The 21714-nt window shown below is 42.4% G+C and overlaps 1 protein-coding gene across 1 annotated transcript in view; it reads left to right on the top strand.

The window, feature by feature from the left end:
* Window positions 1-21714, top strand: part of LOC310641037 (galectin-9-like) — a 42592-nt gene that overhangs the window by 12970 nt on the left and 7908 nt on the right. The window contains exons 6-18 of the mRNA XM_083363684.1: window positions 657-728; window positions 1248-1286; window positions 2618-2653; window positions 4822-4857; window positions 5610-5648; window positions 6588-6656; window positions 7479-7511; window positions 8986-9074; window positions 9738-9936; window positions 10897-11031; window positions 16213-16301; window positions 18994-19195; window positions 19905-20039. Of these exons, the coding sequence (XP_083219810.1) occupies window positions 657-728; window positions 1248-1286; window positions 2618-2653; window positions 4822-4857; window positions 5610-5648; window positions 6588-6656; window positions 7479-7511; window positions 8986-9074; window positions 9738-9936; window positions 10897-11031; window positions 16213-16301; window positions 18994-19195; window positions 19905-20039 (1173 nt within the window). The remainder of the gene's footprint in view (window positions 1-656; window positions 729-1247; window positions 1287-2617; window positions 2654-4821; window positions 4858-5609; window positions 5649-6587; window positions 6657-7478; window positions 7512-8985; window positions 9075-9737; window positions 9937-10896; window positions 11032-16212; window positions 16302-18993; window positions 19196-19904; window positions 20040-21714) is intronic.

Below are 21714 nucleotides of genomic sequence, written 5' to 3' on the forward strand. Positions count from 1 at the left end.
TATATTTGACAGCACAGAATCAGCAACAGAGTCCTTCAGGTTTTGGGGTTCACTAATCTCCTAGGACTTGAAATGGATGCTTAACATTAGAACCATCGTTAAAAAGGTACCACAAAGTATATTCTCCCTGAATCAACTCAGGGAAGTTCAGACAGTCCCAGGAGCTGTCGATAAGAGCTTTAAAAAGGAATTATTGAGTCTGTCATTTGTACTTCTATAACTGTCTGGTTTTGTGCAGAAACCAAAAAACAACAGTTATAGACTCCAACAGATAGTTAGGACTCCAGAAACAACAATTGCAACCGGCCTGCCTTCCATAGAAGACCTCTATATTGCACAGGTCAGAAGGAGGGCTGAGAAAATTATCTACAGACCCCTCATATCCTGGACATAACTTGTTTCAACTCCTCCCCTCAGAACACTGCTGAACTTGCCTACCTCAAAGGGTTGATGTGGCTTTACGTACCTTCTCTGGTGACATGAGACCATTCAGATCAATATCCTCCATGGCCCTCAAAGGCCTATCAGTTTATTTTAATGCACTGCAGTGGACCAGGCAAGACCCACCGAGATGCTCATATCATGCTCTGGCACAGCCTATTTATGAAGGAATCCATAAAAGAGGATAATGGGTGTTTTTTTCTCCTTCCTTGAAGGATCTCATGGAGAAGATGTTAAATGCTCTTAAGGAAATACCACATGGTGAAAAACTGATATATAAATTGATAGTAAGTAGATACGCACTTACGTTCTCTCATTTCTTCTATGTCTTCTATGTTATCCTTCTTAGATGTGGCCACAGCAGTCCCCTTGAGCCTCACTCCACCCCAAAGGATCTCCAGACATTTCAGTAATAATCGCGGCAGGAAGCTATAAGCTTTTGGGCACATTTAAAGGAGGGCAAAGCTTTGACTATTGTCGGAAGTTGAAAGAGTCCGGCTTCATAGATCTTCCCTGTGGCTTAGGAGAAAGGTCTAAAAGAGGGTACAGGAAAGCTTTTAGAAGAGTTGCACAATAATGTGTCTTTTAAAGGAAAAAAAATCATAAAAACTCTTTGCTCACAATAACAAGACAAAGAATGCTATTAAGTAGGCTTTATAACTCCATTTGTGCTTAGAAAGACATAATTCCTATCTGGAAAATGAAAGATATAGGTGAAATCAATATATGGTGTTGAAGTTATCTGTCATGGTATAGTTATTAATAGTTATCAGAATAGAACTGATCCCCTTTTGTTTCCTTTGTAGAAGGGACTTGTAAAACATGGTCCTCTGGCTGAATTGGTAGTAAGTAGCTTTGATTTATCTTCTTCCATTTCTTTCTTTAAATTCGTCTTGCATCTGAGGAAGGATCTCCTTCATTTTTCTTCACCCAGCACTTAGCACCTCGAAAGTCCAGAGAGTACAAACACAATAAATAGGATGAAAACATTTGGCTTGTTTATACATTTGTGTTTTTTTAAAGCAGCTTAAAGCAACCAATTGATCTTCAAAAAAAATTAAAAAAATGAGCAGCTAAATTGGACAGAAGTTTCCCCCTGGGGCTGAGTATTAAAGAAAAAAGATTTTGATCCCTGACATTGATGTCCTGAGGTAAAAGAAGGACAAGTGATCATTTGTGCAAGCTGATGTCATGCTACAGTTGTTAGTGATGCCAGCCATTAAATACCTGAGTGCATTATCTGATGTCATCATTTTTGCATTATTGTTAGTTGTGGATGCCTGTTTGAACAGTGTAGATCCTGATTTTCTTATACCTATTTGTTAATAATAGAATGAATTTCCTGCCATTTACTGATATAATTTATGGGCATGAAATCAATATCAAGGCATGTATAAGAAAGATTGTTGCTGTTTTTTGTAGTCATGTCAATAGGTAGAATGATCTTTCCCCCTAGATTATGTTAATTTTTCCACAAATCCTTGCCTGGTTCTTCCAATATCACCATTTGTTGGAAGAGAGCAAATAACTATCATCCACTTAGTAAAGGTAAGGTAAAGGTAAAGGTTCCCCCGCACATGCGTGCTAGTCGTTTCCGACTCTAGGGGCCGGTGCTCATCTCCGTTTCAAAGCCGAAGAGCCAGCGCTTGTCCGAGGATGTCTCCGTGGTCACGTGGTCGGCATGACTAGACGCCAAAGGCGCACGGAACGCTGTTACCTTCCCACCGGAGTGGTCCCTATTTTTCTACTTGCGTTTTTATGTGCTTCCGAACTGCTAGGTGGGCAGAAGCTGGGATGAGTAACAGGCGCTCACTCTGTTATGCGGCACTCGGGATTCGACCCGCCAAAATGCCGACCTTCTGATCGACAAGCTCAGCGCCCTAACCCACTGAGCCACCGTGTCCCTATCCACTTAGTACCGTATCCTAATTCCCTATACACTCCATCTCTTGGGTTTTCCGCCCCTATCTCCAGTATTTTTCCACATTGACACAATTAGTTAATTTTGTTTTGGTCTCAGATCACTTCCTGATTTAATAAATAGTGTATCTTTGCTACTTGAAGAGTGAAGAAATTCATTTTTTATGAGATATGAAATGGCAGAAGTAAGATGGTTGGAGAAGTTATAGATGTTCTCCTGTGAGTATAGAGCTGATACCCTTTGTTTCCATTGTAGACTGAACTGAGTGAAGAAGATGCATTGGAAATAATTGTAAGTTAATTCTTTGACCATCTTTCTCCCTTTCCTTGTGTAAATATCTTTTTTTTTTTTGGTATGCGATCAAGCAACCCTTTCAAGATTTAACCCCAGTTCCACGAAAATTAGTAGTTTACCCAGATTATATATTTAGGAGGATAGTTATCTTGCTTTATGACAAAAGGTATAATATTCATTCTTAAAACAATATTCACTCATCCCCAAAGTTTGGGGAGAGGCTGGTGGTGTGCGGAGTACCTAAATAAGCCTTTTAGGATTCAGGATAGCTAAATTTTTAAAAAATCTTTTTCCGACAGAAAATGCTCTGAATTTGAGCTGACTTTCTTCTAGCAGTTGGAAGAGGGACTGGAATGCTATTGTGGAATTTCAATAGTCCCTTTTCCTCACATGAAAATCAAGTAGAGTGCATAGAAGTGAAGACATAAATCTGCATATTCAATGTACACATATACATTGCATATTTTGGCTGCAAATATTGCAGCCAAAAAAGATAATACTGTCCTGGATTGTATAAACAGAGGCATAGAATCAAGATCATGCAAAATATTAGTACCGCTTTATAAAACCCTAGTGAGACCACACCTGGAATACTGCAACCCATTTTGGTCACCATACTACAAAAAAGATGTTGAGACTTTGGAAAAAGTTCAGACAAGAGCAATTAAAATGATCAAAGGCCTGGAGACTAAAACATATGAAGAAAGGCTGCGGGATTTGGTTTGGCTAGTCTAAAGAAAAGAAGAAATAGGGGAGACATGATAGCAGTATTCCAATATGTAAGTGGCTCCCACAAAGAAGGGGGGGTCAAACTATTTTCCAAACCACCAGAGGGCAGGACAAGAAACAATGGTTGGAAACTGATCAAAGAGAGAAGTAACTTGGAATTAAGGAGAAACTTCCTGACAGCGAGGACAATTAACCAGTGGAACTCCTTGCCTCCAGAAATCGTGGGCGCTCCATCACTGGAGGTTTTTAAGAAGAGACTAGACAGTCACTTGTCTGAGATGGTATAGGTTCTCCTGCTTGAGCAGGGGGCTGGACTAGAAGACCTCAGAAGTGCCTTTCTATTCTATTCTGTGCTGTTCTGTTCCATTCCATTCTGTTCCACTCCACTCCACTCCACTCCACTCCACTCCACTCTATTCCATTCCATTCCATTTTCTATTCTATTCTATTCTATTCTATTCTATTCTATTCTATTCTATTCTATTCTATTCTATTCTATTCTATTCTATTCTATTCTATTCTATTCTATTCTATTCTATTCCATTCCATTCCATTCCATTCCATTCCATTTTCTATTCTATTCTATTCTATTCTATTCTATTCTATTCTATTCTATTCTATTCTATTCTATTCTATTCTATTCTATTCTATTCTATTCTATTCTATTCTATTCCATTCCATTCCATTCCATTCCATTCCATTTTCTATTCTATTCTATTCTATTCTATTCTATTCTATTCTATTCTATTCTATTCTATTCTATTCTATTCTATTCTATTCTATTCTATTCTATTCTATTCTATTCTATTCTATTCCACTCTATTCTATTCTATTCTATTCTATTCTATTCTATTCTATTCTATTCTATTCTATTCTATTCAATATTGATATGCTGATATGATTATATGTATGTATATGTATATGTACATCTCACATTTGAACTTACATGGAGGAGGAAAAGGTGGAGAAGGTAGAAGAGAAGGTGCCTAATTGAAGTGGAATAAACAAAAGTTCCATTATAAGGATGTCTTACCTATATAGGTTTATGATTAATGTGAATTCATGCATGAAATGTGGATCTGTAGAACAATGTTCTCAAAAGAGTGTTGTCCCCCCAAGGGCCATATCAGTTAAAGCTCCTCTTTTCTAAGCAATCATTATATCCCAGCATTCTAAATGCATATTTTTATTGCATGAACGTTGGAAAAAAAAATGAAAAGAGAAAGAAAAGGGAAAAAAATTCTCTGAAGACAGTTAATTTAACTTTGGTTTAGAGATGAAGTATTCCCTGTTGTGATAAGAAATGTGTGTTTCCTAACTGGAGGGAAGAAGCAATTCATGCAAATGATATCCAAGATGGTAGAGGTGGCAGGGATAGAGAGGACCTGGGTGTCTTCTTCTCAGAATAGGATTTGATGCGCTTGTTTCCTTTCTAGAATGCTTTGGATGCAAGAGAAATCGAAAAAATAATGGTAAGTAGGTTTTTTTTTTCATTTTCTGCCATTTTGTTGAGTGATATTCTCCTTGCGTGGAGTGAAACTTTCCTTCTGTGACTCTGCCCCTCCCAAAAAACATCTCCAGCGTTTCCAGAGCATGAATAGAGCAGGCAGGGCCAAAATATTTCACCTATTTTCTTTTTGAAATAATTTATCCCTTAAGAAAATTCCCCACTGCCAAATCGGGTGATGTTTCCCCTGGGAATGAGTAGCAAAGTCAGGGACCAGGTCTCAGCCATGGGGTGTGCCTTTGGAAAAGAGGGGCGAACTGTGCCATGTGTGTAATTTTGTCGTTCTGGCAGTTGTTAGGATTCGTGTCATCCAGTGCTTTTTTTTGTAAAAGAAAAAGGTGCTGGAACTCACACACGTCATACAACCCGCCTTGCCTACCCTACAAGGTTCCATCCAAAAAAGGTGCCGGAACTCCGTTCTGAGCGGTCTATGACAAAACGCAGGTAGATAATTGCAGCTTTTTTGTGATGATACTGTATCATGCCATGCATATCATTATTTATAAATCTCTGATGATCTAGCTTGCATGAACAGAGAACTGCCAGAACATTTTATCACATACCATTTGCCATAGCATCTTCTGTTTTTAAACTCGGGTGCCCCCAGTATTAACTCATCTGATAGTAAACTTTAAAATGTGCATCCCTTTTACATCAGGTAAAAGTCACATGTGGTATCTTTTCAAAAGAAAAGTAATGCTTTTCTTTCCATTCTAGAATATAGGTAAACATCAAGTTGATAATTTTGTGCTAATGGTAAGTACCTGCTTGTTCATATTCTCTCCTGTCTTTGAATCATCTTCTTGCATGCAGTAAAACATCCCTTTTGTTATTCCAGATCAGGGGTCTTCAAACTTGGCCCTTTTATGACTTGTGGACTTCAACTCCCAGAATTCCTCAGCTGGGCACGCTGGGTGAGGAATTCTGGGAGTTGAAGTCCACAGGTCATAAAAGGGCCAAGTTTGAAGACTGCTGTTTCAGACCTTCCAGAAAGCATCTTCAGATACCCCAAAGCAGAAACCAAGCAGGCACAACCAAAACATTTCACCTGTTTTAAGTTTCCTTTTAAAACAGCTTCAAATACCTACTATATTCCTTATAACAAGACCGACTCCCAAACTGCAATGATGGTGTCTCTGGGTACCCATCAGCAAAAGGAAAAACTTAGATTTTGCAATTGTCCCCAAGGGATGCTTGTTTGAATGGGGTTAGGGTTTCTCCAAAGTTACTTCTCCCTGATTGTGTGTTTTCTCTCTCTCCGCAAAATGGTAGGTTGTGAGTTCAAACGGTCTTTCTGTCAGATGCCATTTTCTGCTAAAATATATTTCCACATTTCCCTTCTGAGGATCAATTTTATCAGGATATGGTTTGGAAACCAACTTGCCTTTGTTCTCTTTGGAAAGGAGCGGTGAAGTTCAGGATAGGCTTTCAAGATTCTGCTAAGATACCCCACAACATTATAGTGCTTTTCCATGAATCCCTGCCATGGCTTTCCTTACCTAAGAGGTTGATGTGGCTTTATGTGCCTACTCTGCTGTTGTAAATTCATTCACACCAGTGTCCTCCATGGCCCTCAAAAGCTCACCAGTTTATTTTAGTGCACTGCAGTGGCCCAAGCAACGGCACTCATATTATGCACTGGCACAACCTATGAAGGAATCTATAAATGCCTTTTCTTCTTCTTCTTCCTTATAGCCTTATAAGAAAAAAATAATGCCTATTATCATGAAAGCTAATGATGGCAAAGGACTGCCTAAACTGATGGTAAGTAAACACAAAGTTAAAATCTCTCATTTCTTCTATGTCTCCTAGGTTACCTTTCTCAGCTATGATCACAGTAGCCCCAAGAATCTCCAGACATTTGAGAAAATTCCAGCAGGGAACTATAAACGCTTGTGAATATTTAAAGGAGAGGATTGAATGTAAATCAATCCTCAACCCACCTTTTTTGCTGCAAGAAAGATAGTTGATAAGTGAGTTTTGGAGTGGTTTTGGAGTGGACAGCCAATTTGTCTGAAATGGTATAGGGTTTCCTGCCTGAGCAGGGGGTTGGACTAGATGACCTCCAAGGTCCCTTCCAACTTTATTATGATTGTGATTAAATGATTATCTACTTTGCTCAAACCATGCCATTGATATTAATACCCTCTGTGGCCCACATGGACCCACTCTTGATTTGAACAAAATGTAGTCTGAGATGGTGTAGGTTCTCCTGCTTGAGCAGGTGGCTGGACTAGAAGACCTCCAAGGTCCCTTCCAGATTCTATTGTGTTCTGTTCTGTTCTGTTTTTTTTGTTCTGTTGTTCTATTCTATTCTATTCTATTCTATTCTATTCTATTCTATTCTATTCTATTCTATTCTATTCTATTCTATTCTATTCTATTTTTTCTTCTTCCTGTTTCTATTCTATTCTATTCTATTCTATTCTATTCTATTCTATTCTATTCTATTCTATTCTATTCTATTCTATTCTATTCTATTCTATTCTATTCTATTCTATTCTATTCTATGCCAGATGCATAGAAATCCTCATAGTATGCATTGCCACATCATAATTATAAAGGTATCCTTTTTTTCCATTTTAGAGTATGCTCACTGGTGATACAAATACAAAACCAGTAAGTAGCTTTTGCTTATTTCCTGCCATTGCTTTCTTTCATATGCTTTGATCTAAACAAGCACCCCTGTTATCTTTCTTCTGCCTAAACCAAAAGCATCTCTAGAGAATCATCACAGCAGGAAGAGTCAAAATATTCTGCCCATTTTTACCTTTCTTTCCAATAACTGACCTCTCAAAAATAGATCCAACAGCCATCTTGTGGGGGGGGGGGGAGATTTCCCCCTGGGGACTGAGCAGCAAAGGGGAGGATTTAGATTTCAGCCAGGGATGTCCATGTGGGGAGGATGGGAAGGCATGAGATGGGCTTGATGGTGTCTGCTGATTTGTGGTGATTTTTGCCAGCAAGGAAGCAATATCACAATTATTATGATAATATCTCACACATGTGTCATTGTTTTTCAATTATCAATTGAAATTTTCAATTGTATTGCTCTCTGGCTGCATCCAGTCAGTCTGATCAACCCATTGAGTTAAAGCAGAACCAGTTGGTGGCTGCAGTTCTTCTGCTTCCTCCAGGCCTTCCTTTCCCTACCATGTTGGGTGGGGGGATTAATTGTTAGCAGAGGCCCTCTTAGGAAGTCTTTGTTTGACTCAGAAGCCACATGGAAAAGCTGATACAAGGCACAGGTATAAAAAAGCCAACACAGTGCTAGGCTGCATTAACAGAGGGACAGAATCAAGATCACGTGAAGTGTTAATACCACTCTACAATGCTTTGGTAAGGCCACACTTGGAATACGGCATCCAGTTTTGGTCACCACGATGTAAAAAAGATGTTGAGTGTCTAGAAAGAGTACAGAGAAGAGCAACAAAGATGATTAGGGGACTGGAGGCTAAAACATATAGGGAACGGTTGCTGGAATTGGGTAGGTCTAGTTTAACGAAGAGAAGGATGAGGGGTGAAATGATAGCACTGTTCCAATATCTCAGGGGCTGCCACAAAGAAGAGGGAGTCAAGCTATTCTCCAAAGCCCCTGAAGGCAGGACAAGAAACGACAGATGAAAACTGGTCAAGGAGAGAAGCAACCCAGAATTAAAGAGGAATTTTCTGACAGTTAGAATAATTAATCAGTGGAACAACCAGCCTCCAGAGGTGGTGAATGGCTCCAACACTGGAGGTTTTTAAGAAGATACTAGACAACCATTTGCCTGAAATGGTATAGGGTTGGACTAGAAGACCTCTAAGGTCCCTTTCAACTTTATAATAATAATAATAATAATAATAATAATAATAATAATAATAATAATAATAATAATAATAATAATAATAATATAAAGTTATATACATTAACTGTATTATATATTTTATATGCGACCCAATCCAATTCCTCTTCACCCAATGCAGTAGCCCAGGCAAGGCAAGAGGTTGGACGTGCATAGACTGAGTGGGTGCGCTCCAGTCCTCCCTCCCCCCCATTCTATTTGACTGGTAGTTGTGTTTTGGTTTGGTCCATTATTTTCTTCTCTTCCAGACTCTCCCTTACCATCAACCTGTGCCTGGTGGACTTCATCCTGGGATGTCTGTATATATGCTAGGCACAGTGCCCAAACATGCCAACAGGTAACTTTCCTTGGTGGGGTCACAGGAAGGGCAAGATGCTACCCTACTCAAAACAACAATAAGATTATTATTATTATGTTAAGGTAAAGGTTCCCCCGCACATGCTTGCTAGTCATTTCCGACTCTAGGGGCCGGTGCTCATCTCCGTTTCAAAGCCGAAGAGCCAGCGCTTGTCCGAAGACATCTCTGTGGTCATGTGGCCGGCATGACTAGACGCCAAAGGCGCACGGAACGCTGTTACCTTCCCACCGGAGTGGTCTCTATTTTTCTACTTGCATTTTTACGTGCTTTCGAACTGCTAGGTTGGCAGAAGCTGGGACGAGTAACAGGCGCTCACTCTGCTACGTGACACTCGGGATTCGACCCGCCAAACTGCTGACCATCTGATCGACAAGCTCAGCATCCTAACCCACTGAGCCACCGCGTCCCTATTATTATGTTAGGGGTAGTTTATATAATCCAAATTCTGTGCCAAGATGAAAACCTTTCTTCATTCTCTGGATAGTTACACTTCCTGCTTCTTACAACACCAGTTAAGCCATTGACTCTTCTCTTCAAGCAAAAAAAAACCAGCACCCGGTAGTTCAAGCAAAGGAGAAGGGAGCAAAACTCTGCTCTGAGGCCCCATTTAATTTTTTTCTTCTGTTTTCCTTTCTCTTCAAGATTCCGGTTGGACTTTGCCTGTTGCCAGCACAATGGGTCTGACATTCCCTTCCATTTCAGCCCTCAATTTGATGCAGGGGATATTCTGCTCAATACGTTTCAGGCTGGCAGGTGGGGAAAGGAAGAGAAATACAAGATGCCCTTCCAAAATGGCGAGCATTTTGAGGTCATCTTTCTCCTCAGTGGGGCCGGATACCAGGTTGGTAATGTAACAGAACCTCCTTTGGGACTGCAGGTGCCCTTTCATTCCCCCCCACCTCCCCCAGAATTCACCCTTTGTCTGGAATGAACCACAAATGTATTTAATACTGACTTTCCCAAGTTCATATCTTCCAGATAGGGTTTAAGTAATGTACAGGGACGCGGTGGCTCAGTGGGTTAGGACGCTGAGCTTGTCGATCGGAAGGTCGGCAGTTTGGCGGGTCGAATTCCGAGTGTCGCGTAGCAGAGCGAGCGCCTGTTACTCGTCCCAGCTTCTGCCAACCTAGCAGTTCGAAAGCATGTAAAAAATGCAAGTAGAAAAATAGGGAGCACTACGGTGGGAAGGTAACAGCGTTCCGTGCGCCTTTGGCATCTAGTCATGCCGGCCACATGACCACGGAGACGTCCTCGGACAAGCGCTGGCTCTTTGGCTCTGAAATGGAGATGAGCACCGGCCCCTAGAGTCGGAAACGACTAGCATACATGTGCGGGGGAACCTTTACCTTTACCTTTAATGTACAGGTAGTTCAGGTTTAGCAACAACTGGGATTAGCATCTCAGTCATTAAGTGATGGGGGTCACTAACTGAAACTAGGACTGTGTTTATGATCAAACGTCAGCGTTTCTTTGCTCGAAAGACCTGTGCAGATTGTAAATGCATGCTTTGGTTGCAAAGTTTTTATTTTATCACTATCCTATTTGCAAACAGTCATTAAATGAGGATGACCTCTAGCTGAAGGGAAAACCTTTTGGAGGTAGTTGGGGGGGGTGAATGGGTATCAGTGAAATAAAGGCCTCTCCATTTTTACATGCACACATATTCATATTTTTGACCCCCTTCTATTGCTCCCTTGGGGTGGCATGTGCTCCTTGCGAGAACGAACTGTTTTTCCCCCCTGCACATAAAGATGGATGATCCCAATTGCGACTTGATCCCTTCATCTTTGCCCTCTGGCAGATAATAGTGAACAAGAAGCTCTTCTGTACCTTCAAGCACAGAATGCCACTCCAAAGCGTGCAGAACATCCATGTCGATGGAGACGTGGAGCTTCAAACTCTGGCTGTCATGGAAGGTCCAATGATGGGAAACGTGGTCAGCATTTGCTATGGACAAGTTGTCACATCCTGAGCCTTGATCTCTCCTTGGGAACTGATTCTGGGCTTTGTTCTACCTTCAAACTGCCGCTTTCTCTCTTTTTTTCTCTCTCCAGTCTCTCTTCTTCTAACCTTCTTGCCCCTCAAAGAATGGCTGTCCTCTGTGTTCTTGTCCTCCTATTCTGCACACTCGCAAAAATAACCATTCCAGAATGACGCTAGGAGCAGCAACTGAACAAGGAGCCAAGGTTTAGAATAGAACAGAGCTGGAAGTAATAATATTAATATTAATATTAATATTAATATTAATATTAATATTAATATTAATATTAATATTAATATTAATATTAATATTAATATTAATATTAATATTAATATTAATATTAATATTAATATTAATATCAATATCAATATCAATATCAATATCAATATCAATATTAATACTACTATTGCTACTACTACTACTACTACTACTAATAATAATAATAATAATAATAATAATAATAGTAATAATAATGACTCACTGGAGAAGAGCCTAATGCTGGGAAAGATTGAGGGCAATAGAAGAAGGGGACGACAGAGAATGAGGTGGCTGGATAGAGTCACTGAAGCAGTAGGCCTGAGCTTAAATGGACTGCAGAAGATGGTAGAGGACAGGAAGGCCTGGAGGAACGTTGTCCATAGGGTCGCGATGGGTCGGACATGACTTCGCAACTAACAAGAAGAAGAAGAAGAAGAAGAAGAAGAAGAAGAAGAAGAAGAAGAAGAAGAAGAAGAAGAAGAAGAAGAAGAAGAAGAAGAAGTTGGAAGGGACCTTGGAGGTCATCTAGTCCAACCCCCTGCTCATGGAGGAAACCCTATACCATTTCAGGCAAATGGCTGTCCAGTCTCTTCTTAAAAACCTCCAGTGTTGGAGCATTTGCCACTTCTGGAGGCAGGTTGTTCCTCTGGTCATTTGTTCTAACTGTCAGGAAGTTTCTCCTTAATTCCAGGTTGCTTCTCTCCTTGACTAGTTTCCATCCGTTGATTCTTGTCCTTGGAGGTCTTCTAGTTCAGCCCCCTGCTCAAGCACGAGAACCTATAGCATTTCAGGTCTTGCTCTCTGTCTTGCAGATGTCCATAAAGTGGTATTTCTTGATCTGGCACTTTTAAGATATGTTGCCTAAACTCTCGGAATGGCTTAGCAAACACCCGTACATCCTTAACTAACAAAGGCCAGGAAGGGTGCAATGGCTAAATACGACAACCTGCCTCTTCAGTCAGAAGATTAGAAATCTGTTTCCTGTGCTTTCTCTATTGAAAAGCCAGACTCTGAGATGCAGAATGGTAACCTTCTGTGAAATGCTTACAATAGATAGTCAGGCCAAGGCCACAGTGTAATTTTTGGCTTTGTCCAAATTACCTTTCTAGGCTTTTGTACAACAAAGGTGACAATCCCCAACTGTGTCTTAAGAGCTGAGTTCAGTTACTTTGTCCTGGTGGAGGCTTCAGATACACACACAAACACACACACACACACACACACACACACACACACACAGAGAGAGAGAGAGAGAGAGAGAGAGAGAGAGAGAGAGAGAGAGAGAGAGAGAGAGAGATACTCATGCACACACAAAGAGAGGCTGAGTTTGAGTAATCTAGGGCATTCAAGGTTGACTCAGCCTTCCATCCTTCCGAGGTCAATAAAATGAGGACCCAAATTGATGGGGGGAATATATAAACCTCTTAGAGAGGGCTGTAAAGCAATATGGAGTGGTATATAAGTCTAAGTGCTATTGCTATCTATCAGTTTACCACAAAGCTGAACCATTTACAGTGAAGAAATGAATGTAAACAAAGCAAAGATTTGCCTGTAAAGTTTGCTTTGTGAATAGGAGCATGACGAAGAGTCATCCAGAGTCAACCCAATGTTTCAAAGTCGGATTTTCAAGAAACAGAATGGAATGGAATGGAATGGAATGGAATAGAATAGAATAGAATAGAATAGAATAGAATAGAATAGAATAGAATAGAATAGAATAGAATAGAATAGAATAGAATAGAATAGAATAGAATAGAATAGAATAGAATAGAATAGAATAGAATAGAATAAGGAATGGGGAATAGACTAAACCAGACTAGACTAGACTGGACTGGACTGGACTAGACTAGACTAGACTAGACTAGTCTAGACTAGACTAGACTAGACTAGACTAGAATAGACTAGACTAGACTAGACTAGACTAGACTAGACTAGACTAGACTAGACTAGACTAGACTAGACTAGAATAGAATAGAATAGAATAGAATAGAATAATGGAAGAATAGAATAGAATAGAATAGAATAGAATAGAATAGAATAGAATAGAATAGAATAGAATAGAATAGAATAGAATAGAATAGAATAGAATAGAATAGAATAGAATAGAATAGAATAATGGAAGAATAGAATAGAATAGAATAGAATAGAATAGAATAGAATAGAATAGAATAGAATAGAATAGAATAGAATAGAATAGGGAATGGAAGAACAAAATAGAGTAGAATAGAATATTCTTTATTGGACAAGTGATGATCGGAAACAGCTAGTAATTGGTCATAAATCATAGTTACAATTATTAATCATAAGTTGCAAACAACAATTGTTAAATCATGAGAAACCAATAGGAAAAGATAGGAAAGATGAAAAAAAATGAAAAATAGATAAGAAGTGAGAACAGAGGTGTGGGAAATAAGTGTTCAGCAGAGTGATGGCACGGTATTGTCAATGTCATATGGTGTTCAAAGCGAATGGGATAGAGGCAGAGTAAGTCTCTTCTATAAGCTGCAGTCGTTGTCACTCATTAGAAAGTCTACTCCTTTGCTTGGCCAGTACCCTAATAGACCTTCTCTACACTGCTTTCTTTTCTACTAATCTGGTACTATCTGGACTTTCAGCTGGACTATCTCTGACTCAGAATCTGAGTCCAGTGCCTGGGCCATTACATTGCTGTAGTTTTGTATTCCTCTGTAGCATGTTTTGGTTTTGGTCACCACGATGTAAAAAAGATGTCGAGACTCTAGAAAGAGTGCAGAGAAGAGCAACAAAGATGATTGGGGGACTGGAGGCTAAAACATATAGGGAACGGTTGCTGGAATTGGGTATGTGTAGTTTAATGAAGAGAAGGGTGAGGGGTGACATGATAGCAGTGTTCCAATATCTCAGGGGCTGCCACAAAGAAGAGGGAGCCAAACTATTCTCCAAAGCCCCTGAAGGCAGGACAAGAAGCAACGGATGGAAACTAGTCAAGGAGAGAAGCAACCTAGAACTAAGGAGAAACTTCCCGACAGTCAGAACAATTAACCAGTGGAACAACCTGCCTCCAGAGGTGGTGAATGCTCCAACACTGGAAGTTTTTAAGAAGAGACTGGACAGCCATTTGCCTGAAATGGTATAAGGTTTCCTGCCTGAGCAGGGGGTTGGACTAGATGACCTCCAAGGTCCCTTCCAACTTTATGATGATGATGATGATGATGATGATGATGATGATGATGATGATGATGTTAAAATTCCTGGCACACTTCGGCATCACTCAAGTTAGATAAGGGTCAAAGGAATTTAAGGGGTGGGGAGTTGGACGTAGTCTGCTTGTGGCTACATAGCAATTCTAGGCTGATTAAGAGGCTTCAGCTGAAGCCAGGCAAGATGGAATGACTGTGGGAGCAAAGGACCTGAGGATCTACCTGTTTATCCTCATTAATTCTGGGTGGGTTTGCACTATCCCAGACAGACCTGGTGCACCTCGCAAGAGTCATTCAGAACTCACAACTCCTGCTCATAGAGTAGGTAGTAGTTGTGGGTAAGAGGGCCTTTGTACAACTTCATGTTGTGTACCAGTTGTACCCTGACATGGAACATGAGGCTCTGCACATGGTCACTCATGAATTACTGCATCATGCTCTACACCAGAGGTGTCAAACTCAATTTCATTGAGGGCCGCATCAGCATTGCGGTTGCCCTCAGGGGGGTGGGTGGGTGTGGCCTACTGGGTGGGTGTGGCTAGAGTGTGTACGGCCTATTGGGTGGGCGTGGCCAGCTCTGCATCATTTGCATCAAGGGTGCCTATGGGGGCCTGGGCAGGAGTGGGACAGATCTGAGGGTCTCTGGCAGGAGGAGGGTCTCTGGGCCAGGGCCAAGGCAGTGGGGGCCGTTCCCTCACTCTTTCCAGGATGGCTTCGTGGGCCGGATGAAACCACTTCGCGGGCCGGATCTGGCCCCCGGGCCTTGTGTTTGACATGTCTGGACTAGATGAACTCCAAGGTCCCTTCCAACTTATTATTATTATTATTAAGTAACCACATCTCGCAAGTTGTCCTTATGGATTTTTAGCATGAGACAGAAAATAATAATAACATGATTTATAGTTTTGATGGTTGTATAAATTATAGAAAGAAAAGAATCATTTTGTAACCATAACATAAGAGGTAAATTTATAATTTATTTAAAACTGCTATCAAAAAAATGGAAGCTATCTTTTTTTCTACTTCTTTTCTTGCACTTTTAGCTTTTTCTTTTATTTCTTCCTTCTCTTTTTCTCACTTTAATTTGTATTAGTTTTACCTTCTTTTAAAAATATATAACAAAAGTATATATTCAAATATATAAAAAGAATCTTGTACACCTGAATTTGCTTCCCCCTCCCTCCTTTTATCTTTGTTGAACTAGGTAGGGCTTGTCTGAGAAGCTTTTCTCATGACTTTCTTGGCTGGGCTTCAAGCCCCTCTTCACTGACCAATTTTTAATAATATCTTTTTTTAAAAAAAAAACTTACTGTATTCTACCTTAAGAATCCATCTCATTTGGGAGAAAAACAGCTTTTCTCTTAGTCATTCAGTATCTTGTCTGTCTTAACTTCCCTTTCTGCAGAGCTTGGTCTCCCATCCCTAGAACACCCTGGCTAGTAAAAAAAAAAACCTGCCTTGAGCATTTCTACAAATATGTATAAATAACTAACCCCCCCTTTAAATCTTTGGAGGGGAGGCTGTTAAAAGAACAACAAATTAACTTCTGCCTCTGATGAAGACCAATGATGCATTTTCAATCCATAATCCCTCCCCAAATTAATTCCTCCCAAATTAGGGAATGTTTCTCTAATGATCACATTCAGCAGGAGATGTAAACTTATTAATTGGTTTTATCATTTTTCTCTTTTTTTTCCAGAATCTCCCTTACCATCAACCAGTCCCTGATGGACTCCATCCTGGGATGGCTATATATGTCCAAGGCACATTGCCTAAATACACTAAAGGGTAACATTCTTTTGGGGATTCATAGGAAAGACAAGATGCGACCATAATTAAAATAATAGTAGAAAGATTATTATGTTTTTAAGGTTGTTGGTCTTCCGTTTTGCCACTCCCCGTCGTGGGCCTGTTGAACCAACGAGATGGTTCCGCCCCAGGTGCTTAATGGACCCTGAGAGGTTCCAGGCAGTGCTGGGGTCCCCACCTGCCTCCTTTGCTCACAGCTCAGCGGATGCCTTAGTGGAAGCCTGGGAAAAGGCAGCCACGGAGGCACTTGACCGAGTTGTACCCTTGCAGCCCCTGACCTGGTGCAGATCCCAGTGGGCTCCATGGTTTTCCGCTGAGCTCCGGGAGATGAAGCATCGGAGACGGGGCCTAGAGAGCTGTTGGAGATCCAGCCGGTCTGAATCCGACCGATCGCGACTAAGATCCTTTACTAGGTCTTATCTCGCGGCGATGAGGATGGCAAGGTCTAATTACTTCGCTACCCTCATCGCGTCTGCAGATAATCGCCCGGCCGCTCTGTTTAGGGTGACCCGCTCCCTCCTTAATCAGGAGGGACCTTGCAGGGTCGTGCTGAGGAGTTTAGTCAACATCTGTCGGACAAAATTGCTTGGATTCGGACCGGTTTGGACTCCGACTGGGCAGAGTCTGACGATCAGGACATGGGTGGTCTTCTCGATGTTATCTGGGAGGAGTTCGATCCTGTGACTCCGGAGGAAGTGGACAGGATTATGGGGAAGCTGAGCTCCACCACGTGTTTATTGGACCGGTGCCCTTCCTGGCTGGTTTATGCAGCTCGGGAAGGGACACGAGGCTGGCTCCAGGCAGTGATATCTGCATCTTTGAGTGAGGGTAGTTTCCCCGCCATCTTGAAGGAGGCAGTGGTGAGACCTCTCCTCAAGAAGCCTGCCTTGGACCCAGCTGTATTAAACAACTTTTGTCCGGTCTCCAACCTTCGCTTGCTTGCGAAGGTTGTTGAGAGCATGGTGGCGCATCAGCTCCCTTTGGTCCTGGAGGAAGCTGACTATCAAGACCCGTACCAATCGGGTTTCAGGCCTGGGTACAGCACGGAGACGGCATTGGTCGCTCTGGTGAATGATCTCTGGAGGGCCCGGGACAGGGGATGTTCCTCTGTCCTAGTCCTATTAGACCTCTCAGCGGCTTTTGATACCATCGACCATGGTATCCTGCTGCGGCGTCTCAGGTGATTGGGTGTGGGAGGCACGGTTCTTCAGTGGTTCTCCTCCTACCTCCTGGGACGTTTGCAGTCGGTGTTGGCAGGGGGACAGAGGTCGACCTCGAGGCCTCTCGTTTGCAGAGTTCCTCAGGGATCAGTCCTCTTGCCTCTCCTGTTCAACATCTACATGAAGCCTCTGGGTGAGATCATCCGTGGTTTTGGAGTTGGGTATCATCAGTATGCTGATGATACCCAGATTTTTATTTCGACCCCAAACCACCCCAGTGATGCCCTCGACGTGATGTCCCGTTGCCTGGAAGCGGTCCGGGTCTGGATGGGGAGGAACAGGCTTCGGCTCAACCCTGACAAGACCGAGTGGCTGTGCGTGTCGGTATCCCGGGATATTCAGAATATTCCATCTCTTTCTATGGGGGGTGAGTTATTACCCCCCGTAGATAGGGCTCACAACTTGGGAGTCCTCCTAGACTCACAGCTTTCTTTAGAAGATCATATAGTAACTGTGACTAGGGGGGCCTTTGCCCAGGTTCGCCTGGTGCGCCAGTTGTGGCCCTATCTAGACCGGGATGCCTTACGTACAGTCACTCATGCGCTTGTGACCTCTCGGTTAAACTACTGCAACGCTCTCTACATGGGGCTGCCCTTGACGACCACTCGGAGGCTCCAGCTGGTGCAGAATGCAGCCGTGAGAGTCGTGTTGGGGGTCTCCCGATACTCCCATGTTACACCTCTGCTCCGTGAGCTGCATTGGCTTCCAGTTGCCTTCTGGGTGAGATTCAAGGTGCTGGTAATGACCTTTAAAGCCCTACATGGCATGGGTCCGGAGTACCTTAGGGAGCACCTGTGGCCGGCATCAACTTCCCTTCGCCCAGTGCGCTCCCACAGAGAGGGCCTCCTCAGGGTGCCACCAGTCAGAGAGTGCCAACTGGTGACCCCCAGGGGGAGGGCGTTCTCTGTGGGTGCGCTTGATCTGTGGAACCGTTTACCGGTTGGGCTCCGGATGGCTCCCGACCTTCGCTCCTTCCGACGTGATCTAAAGACCTATTTGTTTGAACAAGCCGGCCTGGTTTGATGGGTTTGGGTTTTATTACTGTTTTTATGTAATTTATTTGTTGTATTTGGGCATTATGGTTTAATCTCTTCTTAATTTTTGTATTTCGGTACTTTAGTATTTATTGCCCTGTTCACTGCCCTGAGTCCTTCGGGAGAAGGGCGGTATACAAATTAAATTAAATAAAATAAAATAAAAATATAATCCAAATTTGTGCCAAGATTAAAGCCTTTCTTAATTCTTTGGATAGTTCCACTTCCTGCTTCTTCCAGCTCTAGCTAAGCCATGAGGGTGAGGAGCTTGATTCTTTTCCTCAAGCAAAAATCCAGCATCCTGCAGATTCCAGATTCAGGCCAATGGAGAAGTGAGGAGGACCGATCTCTACTCTGAGATTCCTGCACATCTCATTTAATTTTCCTCTACTTTTTTCCTCTCTCTCTCTTTTCCAGTTTTTCAGAGTTGTTTCGTGTGAACTTTGCTTGCGAGGGGGCTGATATTCCCCTCCACTTCATCCCTACCTTTGTCTGGAATCACATTGGGCTCAACACGTTTCAGGATGGCAAGTGGGGAAGGGAAGATAAACGCAACATGGTCCTCCGAAAGGGCGAGCATTTCGAAGTCATCTTTATTGTCACTGAGGCCAGATACCAGGTTGGTAAATGTGACGAAGGCTCTTTTGCAACTGCAGCTGCCTCTTCATTTCCTCCCTAGAATCCACCATTTATCCGGAATGAACCAGAAATGTATCTAATATCGACTTTCCCAACTTCATATCTTCCAGATAGGGTTTAAGTGATGTACAGGCAGGCCTTGTTTATGGACCACTGAGGCCAGCAGATTAGTCATTAAGTGATGTGGTCACTTGAGGACTGTGTTTATGATCAACTTTTTTTTTCTTTGCAGTCCTGTGAAGGTTGTAAATGCCAGGATTGGTTTCAAGGTTACTATTTCATCAGTGTCCTAACAGTCACTAAATGAGGATGACCTGCTGCAGAACGTTTGGTCCAGGGGAAAAATAGATATGAGGGAAATGAAGGCCTTCCCCCTTTTTACATGTACTCATTTTAACCTTTTTGGATCCCCCTCAATGACTCTACTTACTCTGCTCAGCTCTGGGGTGGGATGTGTCCCTGGCAAGAATAAACATGGTTTTTCTGCAAAGAAAACTGATGATCCCAACCAGGGCATTTTTTGTCATAGAAGGCTCAGAATGGAGTTCCGGCACCTTTTTTGGATGGAACCTTGTAGGGTAGGCAAGGCGGGTTGTATGACATGTGTGAGTTCCGGCACCTTTTTCTTTTACAAAAAAAAGCACTGATCCCAACTGAGACTTGATCTCTTCTGCTTTGCCCTCTGATAGGTCCTGGTGAACAGGAAGCCCTTTTGTACTTATAAGCACAGAATCCCACCACAAAGCGTGAGGGACATCAATGTTGATGGACACTTGGAGCTGCAATCTTTAGCCGTGATAGGAGGACCAATGACAGGGAACATGGTAAGTGTTTACTAAAACAAATTGGCAGCTGCTGATCCTTGATGTCTTTGTGAATTGATTCTGAACAAGTTTGATCTCTGCTAGTTTCTCATTAGAAGGGATGCAGTGGCTCAGTGGGTTAGGACGCTGAGCTTGTCGATCAGAAGGTCGGCAGTTTGGCGGGTCGAATCCCGAGTGCTGCATAACAGAGTGAGTGCCTGTTACTCGTCCCAGCTTCTGCCAACCTAGCAGTTCGGAAGCACGTAAAAATGCAAGTAGAAAAATAGGGACCACTACGGTGGGAAGGTAACAGCATTCTGTGCGCCTTTGGCATCTAGTCATGCCAGCCACATGACCACGAAGACGTCCTCGGACAAGCACTAGCTCTTCGGCTTTGAAACGGAGATGAGCACCAGCCCCTAGAGTCGGAAACGACTCGCACGCATGTGCAGGGGAACCTTTACCTTTACCTTTAGTTTCTCATTCTGAGCCTGAGCCATGATATCACTGTTCTTTTATCTGACTCTGTAGCAGGATAGAATTCCTGACACCTTTAAGTACTGCAAGGTCAACATAACATTAGTCCATTTCCTCCATTCACACAGCAGAGTGATATGCAACAGGCCAAACTGTCTAACCCCGTGGTGGCGAACCTATGGCACAGGTGCCACAGGTGGCACGCAGAGCCCTCTCTGTGGGCACACATGCTGTCACCCTAGTCCTAGGTCTTCAGGTGGGTTTTATAAAACCTTTTTGCTTTAGGCCTCCGCCGCCGTGTACAAAAAAAAAGTTCAATCAATCAATCAATTTCAACTTCTCGTGGGGAAAAAAAAAGTTCTCACAAAGTTGGGATTGATTGAACTTTTTAGTCCCACCCAGTCTGCTTTACCATTGCAGCCACACCCACCCAATTGGCCACACCCACTCAAGGGGCCACGCCCACCCGGCACCCGATGATACATAAGTGGGTTTTGGGTTGCAGTTTGGGCACTCGGTCTCTCAAAGGTTTGCCATCACTGGTCTAACCAATCCAGGTTAAAACTGAGTTGTGCAAGTGATACAAAAGCACCCATGAAGGCTTCAACTGACTTGGGTAAATGTACCACACAGACTCAGCCTGTTATGTACTGATATTAACCGTTAATGTGTTTTGGTTTAAATGTGTCTCCATCTGTTTTGGAGGGAAACTAAAGTTTGTATTTGAGGGGGGAAACCAGCTTCAAATCTGATTGGTCACCGCCTAGTGGCGGCACGTATAAATGTCTGTCAGTCTGTCGGTTGAGTTCAGTGCTGTTATTCTCGTAAATAAATAGGTTGCATTAGATCGGTCCGATCGATGTCTCCAAGAACCCACAACACAAAACAGCCATTGTTGATGAAGATTCTCATTCATCCAGGTAGACTTCTCTGGAAGTTGAGTCACAGCAACTGGACCTCTTTTTTTTTGCTTTGAAATATTTTGCTGCTTATCCAAGTAATAATAATAAACCTTTATTGTCAAAGTACAACATGTGTACATTGAGATTAGCTGAGCCTCCCCCCGTACTCTCTCCCCCCAACACACAGTGACAACAAACCCTCCATCCCACCACACCATGTGAACCACCTACACCACACACCGGCCTCCCAAGTCAATTCTGCATAAGTTCACAGAGATTATGTCCCATTTAAAAGCCTAACAGCCCACGGATAAAAG

This window comes from Vipera ursinii (genome assembly GCF_947247035.1).
Source record: "Vipera ursinii genome assembly, chromosome: 1".
NCBI lineage: Eukaryota > Metazoa > Chordata > Lepidosauria > Squamata > Viperidae > Vipera > Vipera ursinii.